General features: G+C 40.5%; 3 protein-coding genes across 3 annotated transcripts in view; 2 read left to right on the plus strand and 1 right to left on the minus strand.

Annotated features, from left to right (window-relative positions):
- The window catches only part of LOC132464879 (uncharacterized), a 152,471-nt gene that overhangs the window by 112,068 nt on the left and 26,653 nt on the right, over positions 1-13,750 (plus strand). The window lies entirely within an intron of this gene.
- Positions 1-13,750, minus strand: part of mrpl23 (mitochondrial ribosomal protein L23) — an 87,189-nt gene that overhangs the window by 58,913 nt on the left and 14,526 nt on the right. Inside the window, exon 3 of the mRNA XM_060061528.1 lies at positions 5,055-5,137. Coding sequence (XP_059917511.1) covers positions 5,055-5,137 — 83 coding nt within the window. The remainder of the gene's footprint in view (positions 1-5,054; positions 5,138-13,750) is intronic.
- Positions 9,621-13,157, plus strand: LOC132464880 (uncharacterized). The gene is made up of 5 exons (XM_060061527.1): positions 9,621-9,882; positions 10,003-11,943; positions 12,053-12,115; positions 12,384-12,734; positions 12,899-13,157. The coding sequence occupies exons 2-5, from the start codon at positions 11,535-11,537 to the stop codon at positions 13,048-13,050; spliced, it is 975 nt and encodes a 324-aa protein (XP_059917510.1). The 5' UTR covers positions 9,621-9,882; positions 10,003-11,534; the 3' UTR covers positions 13,051-13,157.

Raw genomic sequence — 13,750 nt, forward strand, 5'->3', positions numbered from 1 at the left:
TGACTAATATTATTATTATTACCTAATAAGCAGACCGTTATTAGTAGGTAGAGCTTTTTGATATTGGATGGGAAGGAGGTACTGGTGGTAAAGACAGAAAATAAATAACTGCATTAAAAACATTAGACAACTTAATTAAAGTGTGTTAATTGTTCAAACGAATGAACAGATGGATAGTACACCACAAAGGACATGAAAATACTGCGACAAAGTGGCTAATAGAAGGTTACGATCAAATATGTAAGGGTGCTACCAAATTAAACAGTGTCACCAGTGAGAGCCGTAGAAAAGTTAGTCTTGAGGCCTGGGTTTGCAGTGCTGAACATCTGATTGGTTGAGTACTCTAAGCATTTCATTTCAGCCATTTCAACATCTGCAGCCGCGAACCAACAGTTTTTTGCAGTAAATCACACAGTCCTCTTATTGCATCCATAGTGGTTTCCTACATTTATATAATTAGCGCTTTGTGTTGTATGCGGTGATCATTCATCTTGATAGCAGTCGGTGCTACAAGCAAAGTTTACTTGCACTCAGAGACGTGAATATCGGTTGAGCAGTTACACACCTCCTTTAAAAGAGTGATAGCCTACTTTGGGTTAATGAATCGGAAAAACTACCTCAAAAACAAACATCTCCAAAACAGGGATGATTTAAAGAATGCACAATCATTTACCTTAATCCCCCTCACCCAACAACTGACATTAGATAGACCCTTTTACCCTTGGATTACAAATAAAACTCCACAATAATTGAATCCTCTAAATTCACAGGATATTTTATTGACGGAGCATAGGCTCAGAATCAGATTCACTTGCTACACAAGGTTGGGAGTTGAATCCATTTTTCACTGCCGCGATTCGAACAGTGCAATCACACCAAAGGCCAAGTGAGTATTCTACTCACAGTACACAAGTTTGATCGTGCAAGTGTTTTGAAGAATATTGGAACTCTTGTGAACGGCAACTTTTCTTTCGGCCAATTAATTTTCGTGAGTGGAATCACTCGAAATCTAGGGATACACGATATATTGGCATTAATATCGGTATTGGCCGATGTTTGTCATTTTTTAACATATCGGCATCGGTCCGATGAGTAAATTTGGGCCGATATCCAGGTCTGCTTTCCCGAACTCACCGTTGTGTTTCAGAAGCATATGTTGCCGCATAGAACTTGTAGTAGGCCTACTCTGGTAGCTCGATTTCGCTTGGCATATTTTACATTTCACCTTATGATCTCCTTTTTCTTTAAAGTATTTCAATTCTTCGCTGCGCTTTGCTTTAACCGCCATCTCTTAACTTTTTGAATTCTGGCGTGCCTGCACACGGCACGGCACGCGCCACAGAAATTGTATACATTTCATTTGCTTTGTGCCCACGTGACGGCATGCGTTAGTGGCGCCGCACAGAAAATTGTATTGTATGTGTGTATTGTATTGTATGTGTGTGTGTGTATATGCAAACTCGAGTTTGCCTGTCCACCAACCGAGTTCATTTGTAACGAGGAGTACTCGAGTAATCGATTCCTCACGCCCATCCCTAGTGCATTCCTATCGAAATCTGCATGAACCAGGTTGTTTGTGCCACGCCACTCATTAAGGGTAACGTGCAGGAATATTCAAATATTTATTACCCCCGCCATGGTTGACAATGAATGAACAATGAATTGGCGGAACACTTTACTCGTAAGAGTGTATGGAGGTTTGCACGATCAAATTAACCGACAACATAGGGCAGGAGTAACTTTTTAGTCCCTTGAGGTGTGGTTCCTGGGACACAAAGTTTCTGGTCAATTTGGTGAAAACGTGGCTCAGGAGGCAATAATCAAGGACAATGCATCTCATTGTGTCTGGGGTCTTTCTAATACATTGCCCAAATAAACAAGTTTAAATGAACAGCAAATATCTGCAAAAAAAATAACTTTCTGGTGTGTGTGTGTGTGTGTGTGTGTGTGTGTGTGTGTGTGTGTGTGTGTGTGTGTGTGTGTGTGTGTGTGTGTGTGTGTGTGTGTGTGTGTGTGTGTGTGTGTGTGTGTGTGCAGGGACGTCCTTAGGGGGGGGTAAATTAGGATGATTCCAGGGGCGCAGCACTGACGGGGGGCGCCCCAGAGGACACTGGTGGTATTATTAAAATTATGAAAAAAAAAAAAAAATCAAATTAAGGTAGTTTGTTTCGTTGTTTTTTTGTGGTTTGTTCCTCCATTTTTACAAAATCATTAGAAAGTCTTCACCCTATTATCACCCCTCTCATTTGTCATTATTTGGTACAGCCCACGTCTTACGCTACTGCAGAGCAAAGTAGCAGCCAGGCAGATCAGAAGCAAGTGCAGACTGCTAGTGTCTTAAACTAGCAGTCTAAAGTCAGTTTGTGTGTATCCCGGTCGGTGAAATTAAGAAGTCAGGTCGTCAGGGGAGGAAAGAGAGGAAAGAGAGAGGAAAGAGCTCAAAGCGGTCGACAGTTCGTCACCCAGTTTTTTACCGAGAAAGGTATATTCCTTCCTCTACACTTTCCCAACAACCTGATAACAAGCCTAGCCTAGCAGCTAGCGCTACTGTAGCTAAAATGAGCGGACTATTTAATATCTCCCGTATGCAGGTGAGGCCAAGCAACGTGGCCATAGCGTCTTCATAGGGTCAACGTCTTTCCTAGGTGTAAATTAACACTTAACCTTAACCTACACCCTCCAGCCAATCAGAATCTAGTATTCACCCAGACCATGGTATAAATGGAGATAATGCAATGATTAACATTCCATACTGCTTGCCAGCATGATAATAACATTTATGTAAACAGATTTTGAATATTTTGATTGGCTGCATGACAATATTAGCAGACATTAAACTAAAGATACTTACATTTTAGCTGAATTTTAAGTTTAAGTCAGCTAAAATTACAAGTAGTCTACCCTTAGATTAATAGCTGCTATTTATTGTAGGCTAATGCAGCAAATCAAAACATACAAATACATATTTAGTCATGCCCAGCTCAATCCAATCAAATAGACTGTTGACAACATTGTTTAATACGTTCAGATAATTATGAGACATATTCTGAATTATAAGATGTATCTTAGAGTCAGGGCCCTCTTCAAGCCATGATGATCCCACAGAAGAACCCAGTGAGGTTGAAATAGAAGAAGGGGAGAAGGAGGACATTCTAAGTAGGAGCAGCACTGTCACAGTCTATTAGCTTATTTCTGTCTATAGTAACTACAACCCAGGTAAATGTGTAACTAAATACTAACTAACTATCTAGTGTACAAAGTAGCCTAGGTAAGTAGGTAAGTTGATCATGTTGTTATTCAGTTGTTATTCATTTTCTTCTGATGATAATGACTACCCAATTTTGACCCAGTATTACCCAATATTTAATGATTATAAAATGTGAATGAATATATAACATAAAAAATGTAGGCTATATATAATTTCATTTTTTTTTTTAAATATACATTTTTTTTTTTGGGGGGGGAGGGGGGGGGGCTCCAGTGTTTCCCCTACCATTGTTTAGGCCTGGCGGGCCGCCAGGCCAACGAGCGCCCCCGCCAGGCCAACAACCGGCAAAAAAAAAAAAAATCGCGCGTGCGCAGATGATGCCCCATCATAACGGACAATCTGACAGCATTAAGTTATATCATCATTAGCATGGCACCACCAAAAATTGTATTGTAAATAAAATGAAATTCTAGGGGAAACACTGGGTTCCATAACTTAATTCTGTCAGGGGGCCCAGCAGAATTCCTAGGGACGTCCCTGTGTGTGTGTGTGTGTGTGTGTGTGTGTGTGTCTTTAGACGTTTTTACACTGACAAATATGCCCGTTTTATGCTCGCCTTTTTCCCGGCATGGTCCTGGATTTACATTGCCCTTTGAAATCGCGGGCTGGAGCCGGCACCCCAATTGACCCTCCCGGACCCTGAACACATTGCCGGTTTCAATCTGATGTAAATGAGATTAGACGGCTCCATGGTTCAGTAATCGAAGACAGGGAAAGATGGTGCGATCTACGAGGAAGACTTTTTATCCTCTGGTTAAAAAACAAGTGGTGAGCAAAATTAAGAATATGTTGCGGTTTTTGCACTTGGAAATAGTTAGCCACGTATACTCATTCTTGAATCATAAAATTCAGTCTCTTGAATCATAATTTTTTTTAAACATTTGTTGTATGCAAATTATTTTAAGGAGGTCTTTAGAAAAGCCCTAACTTCTCAAGTGAACCAAGAAAGCCCGCTCCGTGACAACGGGGGATTTTACCCCCTCGGTTTTACACAGGCAAGGCAGTGAAATTGCCGGGCGTGCTAAGCTGCGACCGAACTTGCTTGGCGTTGTAAAAAGTGTGTCTGTGTGTGTGTGTGTCATGAGTTTGCCTCGGGGATCCAGGGACCAGAGGATCAACAGGACCAGAGGATCAACAGGACCAGAGGATCAACAGGACCAGAGGATCAACAAGACCAGAGGATCCAGGGACCAGAGGATCAACAGGACCAGAGGATCCAGGGACCAGAGGATCAACAGGACCAGAGGATCCAGGGACCAGAGCATCAACAGGACCAGAGGATCCAGGGACCAGAGGATCAACAGGACCCGAGGATCAACAGGACCCGAGGATCAACAGGACCAGAGGATCAACAGGACCAGAGGATCAACAGGACCAGAGGATCAACAGGACCAGAGGATAAACAGGACCAGAGGATCAACAGGACCAGAGGATCAACAGGACCAGAGGATCCAGGGACCAGAGGATCCAGGGACCAGAGGATCAACAGGACCAGAGGATCCAGGGACCAGAGGATCAACAGGACCAGAGGATCCAGGGACCAGAGAATCAACAGGACCAGAGGATCCAGGGACCAGAGGATCAACAGGACCAGAGGATCCACAGGACCAGAGGATCTCAACTGGACAAGTGTTGACCCAGGTACATGTTGGTATGGAGAACCAGAACGGGCCCCCGCACTAATGACAAATCCATCGAGTGTTCTCCACAGGCCCATTAGCAACAGATAACCGTGCTCTATAGCCAGGTGTGTAACGTACGGTATGTGTGCAGAGCAGACACTCACCAAACTGGATCCTAGTGCGGACCGCTCCCACTGGAACACTGTAAACCTTCTCCAGGTAGTTCTTCACATCACACTTGGTCATCCTGTCCAGGGGAGGGAGAGGGTTAGAGATGTGTGTGTGTGTGTGTGTGTGTGTGTGTGTGTGTGTGTGTGTGTGTGTGTGTGTGTGTGTGTGTGTGTGTGTGTGTGTGTGTGTACTCGTTTTAGTGACATATCAGGACAATTTTATGAAAACTCACCTCCAATGTCAGGACGTTCGGAAATATGAGGACATTTTTGGAGTCCTCATTTTTCCGAGCTCACTACAGTGTTCTAAACGACCATAGAATGCCCCTAAACAAAAAATCTGACGTTTACAAAATTTCACAATTTTGTAATTTGGAGTGTGTGTGAGTGTTTGTACGTTTTTTCTGGAATTTATATTATGTTTTTTAAATGTATGATATTGGTTGTTCAGTGCAGACAATATTAATTGGAGAGCTTACAGTGTTATAATTTTATAACAATATTTATCTTTGAAGATGTTAAGGTGTTAAGATTTCTGACAGCACCCTATTCTGATGGTATCTCATAGCTTAATAAGCTAATGAGATATAGCATTAGTAAGAACATAAGTGAGATATGACTAAAGGCAGACTAATACCATTTTATAAATCCTAATTTGATTCCAATCAAATATTGGTATTTTCTGCATTTGTCTCGCTGACTTTTTTTCATCTTCCAATTTAGATTGTTTGCTAGTTGAGGAGCACATGGGCAATTGAAGAGCATGTCAAAAAGGAGAGCCAGACTTAGTCCTGAGGCTGAGGCTATGCATTTTATTTCTTCTGGAAGTGACAAGCCTTGTTATAAGGTCAAATGGATCAATGACTATAGGTATGTTATGCACACACTACACTTGTTGGGTAATACCATATTGGGATGTCATCTGAAAGTGTTTCCCCTATATGCACCTAGAAGCGGCGTACAAGAGAGGAGAGCTTCATATTAACGGAGGAACTTCTGCAGATTCAGAGTTTGCAGTTAAATAGATCATCAGTGAAACATCGTTGCGACACAATTGAGTGTAGTAACCCAGAGAACCAGCTACAACATTTTTTTCATCCAAACGAGCCGTCGTTAGCGAACGGTGAATTGTATTGGCTTCTACGAGCAGTCGGCTTTCAGCCGCGAGCTTAGGGACCGTCTGCAAAGTGCAAAACTGAAAACGACCACAATGGTAAAATTCCAATAGCGTCGCCATTATTGACTCTAGAGCCCCAAAACTAGTTCCATAGAGGCATGGCCTCTTCATCGTCCTACTACAACCTTTAGTTTTGAAAAATGTATCTCTTATTTTTCAAGATTTTTTATTTAGGAATAATTTTAATAGCGTTGCCATTATTGACTCTAGATCCCTAAAACGTTTTCCATACATGGGCTCTTTATGGTCTTACTGCAACCTTATGTTTTGAAAAATATATCTATACTTATTTTTAAGAAATTTATTTTTAACAAAAATGTCAATATACTTTTTTTTTTGCAACATTTTCAGTAGCGTCGCCATTATTGACTCTAGAGCCCCAAAACGTGTTCAATAGAGGCATGGCCTATTGATGCTCCTACTACAACCTTTGTGATGGGGAGAGGGGAGGGAGTGGAAAGATGCAATGGTTTGAGGCGCAGAACTTTTCGATTGTTGTAGTATTTGGGTTATGGGATTTTGGTGGTTGTTGATATAAAATATTTTTTGTTAAATAAATATAAATAATGGTTTTAAAGATTATACTTGTAATATGTTCAATCTCTCCTTATTTCCCCTGCTCATTACTGTGCACAAATGAACTGTATGTATGTTGCCAGCAGACACATAGAAACCTCCCGGCAGGGTGCGCATTGCGAGCACACAAAAAAAAATTCCATCCTAGGGGAAACACTCATTAAATCCCACGTAAAATACTTCGCGTGATTTTCTTAGTTTTCAGACATTTCTTTTGAATGTTGTCACCTTTTTGGGTCCTAACCAGTTTGCACCCCTGCAATGGATCTTTCTCCTAAATATTAAGGCGAGACACGGCAGGCAAAATCATCGATTTTTCAGTCACTGGTCAACTTTGATATTTTGGGCTATTTTGCACCATTAACATGTAATGTTTCGCACAAAAGAAAAAAAAAGTCAAAACGAAACATTTGGGTGTTTGTTTTATTATAGTTTGTCAACTTGCGCCTCTGAATTTTACAGAAGATTCACCAAACGTTTGCTTTATTACGCACCGTTTCAAATTACAGCCGGTCTCTGTCATATGTGTTCCGTGGTATCATTGGAAAGCACTCGATCTGCTGCACAACATAAAACTGATATCTGATTGGCTGGACTCGATTTCCGACCGGACGATTGGTTCGAATGTATCACGTGGTATGCTCTCAAGCTTGGTTGGCTTTTTCCATAAGAATCTTTAAATGCCGTTTTCTCAAAATGAGTGTTTTTCCATTTTTAGGTGCACATTTCTCAGCCTATGTAGAACCTAGGTACACCACACTTCTCAGTTTCACACATAGCATTGTTATGAAGACATCTACACATGGATTTATTTATAAATTGTTCCTGGCCAGATTTATGGGTCATTTTACCTGGAAATCATGGCGAAAATAGGGGTTTTAAGGCCATGGATAGTATATTTTGATTTCCCAGGTCATAAAAGCAGATATCCTAAAATCCATGTGAGGATTTTTTGTCATTTGATATATAAACAAAATAAAAAAAGAATTTTGGTCCTGGCTTTATCACAGTTTAAGATTCATGCACCGGAAATATATGCAAGAACGTGCATATTTAATGAGATTCAGCCTAATTAGCATAATTAAATATGCAAAATTCAAAAACTTGTAATACATTTTTTTCTTATAATGATGTATGTAATCAACTGGTAAAGTTTCATGGTGATCCCTTGTATTTAAAAAATTTACCCTATTCACCTGCCATGTCTGGCCTTAATTCATACATATTGATAAGCAGTCTAAATGGGTCTGATCAACTGCAATTCATAAACCTAATGTGTGCTGTATTACTTGACACTAAATTGTTAACTTTGTTGTATCAGGACGTGGTGTATTTGCCTGTGCACCAATTGAAAAGGGATCCTTTGTCCTCGAGTACCGTGGGGAGTTAATATCGCAATATGAACGGGACAAGAGGCAGGGGGAGTATACGGAAAAGCAAAATGCTTTTTTGTTTGATTTTGAATGGAACAATGGCTCATGGTGGTAAGTGAAGCCCTATAAGACATCAGTTAGTCTCTATACCCTTATGTGTTTTGTGGAGAAAGATTAAATCTGTTTCCCTCTTCAATTTTAGCTTAGATGCGTCACGCGAAGACGGTTCACTGGGGCGACTGGTGAATGATGCCAACAGGTCCCCAAATTGCAAAATGAGAAAGATGACAGTCCAATGTAAACCTCATCTTTGCCTGTTTGCTATTGAAAACATCCAAGCAGAGAGTGAAATAACCTATGATTATGGAGAATCTCTGTGGCCATGGCGTGCTCTGGTAAGTAAATCCTCTTGATAGATTAGAATGTATAGGATCTATTAAAGAATTATAAAATGTATAAACACTTGTCCCTTCTTGCATGTATGTTCTCACCATGTATGCACACAAATGATTTTCTCTTAATTTAAATGGATTATAGTACAAAATATCTCTAGACAGGTTATTGTTGTATTTCGTTTCAGGCACCAAGTGGCATGATCCCAGCTCATACTTCAGCGGACCCAGAAGTGAACCAGAGATCCACTTCATCCTTCCAACAGGTTATTAGACATTTATTGTAGATCGTTTCTATTTAAATTAAATTGATGTCTCAGTTCATTCCAATATCTATATGAAATGGCTTCTTACTGAATTGCAACCAACATTTTTTGTGCAAAATGTTCTCAATATCAACATTGCCATAACTTGTTTCAATATCATAGCTTAAACAAAATTAGCCATACCATTTGACAGAACTAACCGCCCCTCAAAACATGAAATTAATCTTTATTCTCACTAAATCCTATGTGTTTTTTTCTCCTTTGGCAATGATTTTGCCCATTTAAGAACTTGTAATCAATTTGCTTGATTGGATTTCTATGGCAGTAGATCCACTTACATTAGTGTTGGGGCTTTTCAGCTTTCTTTGAGAACAAAAGGATAGCTCGATGTCAGGAACCTTGACTCTAGATGTGTTCAGTCGTCAGGTCCTCATTTTGTACTTGGTCTGTCCAAGGCTTAAATGTGTTTCAGATGACGTCCCAATATGGTATGACCCAACAAGAGTAGAGTGTGTGTGTGTTACGAGGTCCTCATATTGTTGGGTAGCAGATATTTTAGTTTTAACTATTTCTATAGAGCCTTACATAAAAAGCCCAGATCCACGTTTGAATTATTTTACTTACAACTGTGGTCCCTACATGCATAGTCAATGCAGCACAGTATAATATATCCTAATTCCACGTTTCAGTACTGTGTTTATACAAAATAATATTTATTGTTCATCATTTCATTCAAGGCAAGCAAGTCCTCTGGAACTGTCCCCTCCCACCAGTGTCCTACTGCAGAGCAAGTAAGAACGCTGCATTCTGGTCATAAGTTCAAATAGTTCATATTTTCACACCTTGGGGTAATTATGATGTGAGGAAACATTGTAGAGTTTCAAGTAAGTATTTTCATTTTGATTTGTAAAGCTTAGAAAAAGCTGCCGTCTAAAAAATCTGAAGCGCCATCATGGTCGTTGTGAAGATCGTTACCAGGAGGCTCAAAAAGAGATAGCCAAGAGATCTTTGATTCAGGTCACCAGAATTAATTATTCGGTGAGTTTGTAGATGTTATGCACATTGTGATGGTACTATAGGGAGTACGATACCCTAGCTATTAATGTATGCGTAAGTTATTGACAGAATTAGAAGCTTTTTTTCTCCATTTTCCTTCAGACCTCCACTGACTTATTTGAGGAATCTTCGGATGCTACGGACTATGATGATGCTGACTATGTTCCAGACTCATGTTGCAATTCCTCGGATGCTTCAATTATAAGTACTGCTAGTCAAGAACTCAAAACCATGAAGGGGGATGGTGCCACCAGTTCAGAGGTACCTAGAACATTAAGTTCTTCAAAGATGAGCAGCAATCATTGTGCTTCAGTGATAAGCTGCAGTGCCAATTCATTAAAGAACACATCACAGCAGAAAAGCTCCATAAATGTCACACCATTGCCAATAAAAGCAAAGGGAAGCAAGTACAACAAGAAGCAATTTCGTCTTTATTGTAAAAAGGCCATTTCTAAATTGGCAAGACATCTTGAATCCGTCCACAGTGAAGAGCCTGATGTTGCAATGGCTTTCAGTTTTGATAAAAGATCCCGCAAAAGAAGCGAGTTGTTACGCTCTATTAAGAAGAGTGGAAACTTTGACCATAATGCTGAAGTGGCACTGGAGAGATGGTTGCTTGTAGAAGACCCAGTACTGCAAAACAATCTGATGACTTCCGTCACTGCAAATTTTGCAAAGGACTGTATGCAAGAAACTCTTTATGGAGACATGTGAGAAACTGCACGAAAAAGTCTGTTGAGGAAGAGCCTCAAGTTGGCCGAAAATGGATTCAAATGCACTTACCAAGACCTGACTCAGTTAAGGAAACTGTTTGGAAGATTGCTTGTGAAATGAACCAGGATGACGTATCTTCGGTTGTAAGGAGTGAAACTGTAATCCTTTGTATCGGCGAGTCACTGTTCAATTCCAGGAAACCGTATGAAAGGAATGACTACATACGCCAAAAAATGAGAGAGATGGCAAGACTATTGATAACGGCAAGAGCTATAACACCTTTGAAGAGCACCGAAGACCTTGTTATGCCTTGTAACTTTCCGCATGTGATACAGGCAGTTAGATCTGTTGCTGGTTATGATGTCGAAAGCAACTTGTATAAAATCCCATCATTGGCTTTGAAATTGGGACACAGTTTAGCCAAAGTTGCAGGCATTGTGCAATGCAATGCCATCATTGCAAATCGCCCTGCCGTTGCGGAGTCTGCAAAGCAATTTGCCACTCTACATCAGAAAAAGTGGACAGAGTCCATTTCTGCTGCCGCATTGGGAACACTTCAACAAGCCAAATGGAATAAACCACAGGTTTTACCCTTTACAGAGGATGTGTCGGTGCTGCACAAGTTTCTTGCTGCTGAGCGTGTTAAGCGCATGAAGGACCTTGAGGAAGAACCCAACAGCAAAAGCTTTGGAAATCTTGCTAAAGTGACTTTGACGCAGGTAGTACTATTTAACAGAAGGCGGGAAGGTGAAGTTTAAAAAATAGAGCTTCAGACTTTCACATCCAGGGATCGTACAGAGCTGAATCCAGACATTGTGAGGGGCCTTACCGACTTCGAGAGGAAGCTTGCAGAGCACTTTGAGAGAGTTGAGATTCGTGGTAAAAGGTCAAGAAAGGTTCCAGTGCTTCTAACCCCCGACATGATCGCTGCTATGGACCTCCTAATGAAAAGCAGGAAAGAGTGTCAAGTCCACAAAGAAAATGTGTACATGTTTGCACGGCCAGGTGTCCTTTCCCATTACAGAGGCTCTGACTGCTTTCGTAAGTATGCAAAGCAATGTGGTGCAAAGAACCCAGAGGCACTCACCTCAACAAGATTGCGGAAACAAGTGGCCACTTTGTCCACACTACTAAATCTGAAAGAAAATGAAATGGATCAACTTGCCACCTTTCTAGGACACGACATCCGTGTCCATAGAGAATTCTATCGGCTTCCAGAGAGTACCCTTCAGCTCGCAAAAGTCAGCAAACTCCTGATATCACTCGAAAAAGGAAGACTGCCTTACCTGCAGGGGAAAGGGCTGGATGACATTGAGGTCAATCCTGAAGGTAACATTTTATTTGAAATATAGTTTTTAACCACTTCAAATATAACTATTATAAGTGTTCTTAGTCCTTAATTTAAATGATTTGCCTGAACTGTTTTTTACCCAACCAGATGAAGTAGAAATTAGAGATGATTCCAGCGAAGAAAACGTTGCTGACCTACATCAATGCAAAGGTATCCTGACTTGTATATATGCGGTAATATCTTTAAGTTATGTCACATAAATTAACATTTCTGGGGGATTATCGAAATGATCCTCAAGTAATTCTACATTCATGAATTTGCATTCAGCTTATGTTTACATCTAAAATCTAAATGAATATATAATGTAGAATTGCATATTGCCTGACACTGAGGTTGTTTACAGTGAATAATGCAAGCAAACCAATGTATTGTCAGAAAGCTCATAGAATAACATCACAATCATTATTACTTTGCAAAGGCTCAATAACTGAGACTGCTAGGGACCAGACACTTCTGAGGCACACACCTGAGTCAACCAGCCTGGACAACATGGAGGGCATTTCCGAGTCAACCAGCCTGGACAACATGGAGGGCATTTCCGAGTCAACCACCCTGGACAACATGGAGGGCACTTCCGAGTCAACCACCCTGGACAATATGGAGGGCACATCTGAGTCAACCACCCTGGACAACATGGAGGGCACTTCCGAGTCAACCACCCTGGACAACATGGAGGGCACTCCTGAATCAACCACCTTGGATGAGGTAAACATGAGTCACAAAATAGTCACATCCCAAGCTTCTTCAAAGGGCTCCAAAAGAAAGCAAGGTTAGTAAGCATTTTGCATTCATTACTTTATTAGAAAAATGTATTGATAACATATATCATATAACTACTAACTAGAATCCTTTGTATCATATCCCCCATTTGTCACGTTAGCAGAGCCATTGTTCCATTGTTAATCAGTTGTATTTTGTTTCCATTTATGAAAGCTGTGAAGGTGAGAAGCAAGTGGACAGGTGAGGAAGTGAAGGCTGTTGAGCGGCATTTGCTTAACTTCATTACAAGCTGCAGAATACCTGGTAAAAAGGACTGTGACTCCTGCCTCCAGGCAGAGCCAGTAGCTCTGAAAGAACGAGACTAGGTTGCCATCAAGTACTACGTACACAACAGAAACGTAGCATTAAAAAGGAAGATGACTAGGTAGATCCATTCCAATTGATCTTGTTTTTTGCTTGTATTTTTTTTTGCTGGCACTCAATAAAAGTAAGAAATACAAAAAGTGTTCCACCTTTTTTTATTACGTGAATATTTGCTACGAATTTTTATATATTGTCACAAATAACAATATTACGACTTAAACAGTAGACTGAGAATATATTATATTTAAGAGCTATGTGAACATGGATAGTCCTTTCTGTTGAAGGTTACCCGGGCTGTCTGGGGTTTTGACATTTCTACATATATAACCGGACCCCAGTTAAAATACAGATCCTATTTTGTGTATTCTAGGGTCTTTATAATTCACATTAACCTGAAAATAGAGTGTGTGTGTGTATGGGCTGGTTGCTATGGGCCTTATAAGTCACATAAACCCGAAAAGGTCCTCATATGTAGCATTAAAATCAGGTCTGAACAAAAATATAGCCCTAGCCTAAATCTGAACAGATGGTTGCATTCCTAGAATCAAGGAATGGAAATATTCTGATTCCCAGGTCTCTTGGACCATGGGAAAGGCATGTCCCAATTTGTCACGTTTTTTTTTCATAAGTCCTGATATAGTCTATAAACGTGTGTGTGTGTGTGTGTGTGTGTGTGTGTGTGTGTGTGTGTGTGTGTGTGTG

The sequence above is a fragment of the Gadus macrocephalus genome, chromosome 9 (assembly GCF_031168955.1).
Source record: "Gadus macrocephalus chromosome 9, ASM3116895v1".
Classification (NCBI taxonomy): domain Eukaryota; kingdom Metazoa; phylum Chordata; class Actinopteri; order Gadiformes; family Gadidae; genus Gadus; species Gadus macrocephalus.

Excerpts from the sequence above, each read along its gene's own strand:
- LOC132464880 (XM_060061527.1), top strand. The coding sequence starts at position 11,535 with ATGATCGCTGCTATGGACCTCCTAATGAAAAGCAGGAAAGAGTGTCAA. Across the intron at positions 12,116-12,383 it reads TGACCTACATCAATGCAAAG|GCTCAATAACTGAGACTGCT; the intron begins GTATCCTGACTT and ends TACTTTGCAAAG. Across the intron at positions 12,735-12,898 it reads GGGCTCCAAAAGAAAGCAAG|CTGTGAAGGTGAGAAGCAAG; the intron begins GTTAGTAAGCAT and ends CATTTATGAAAG.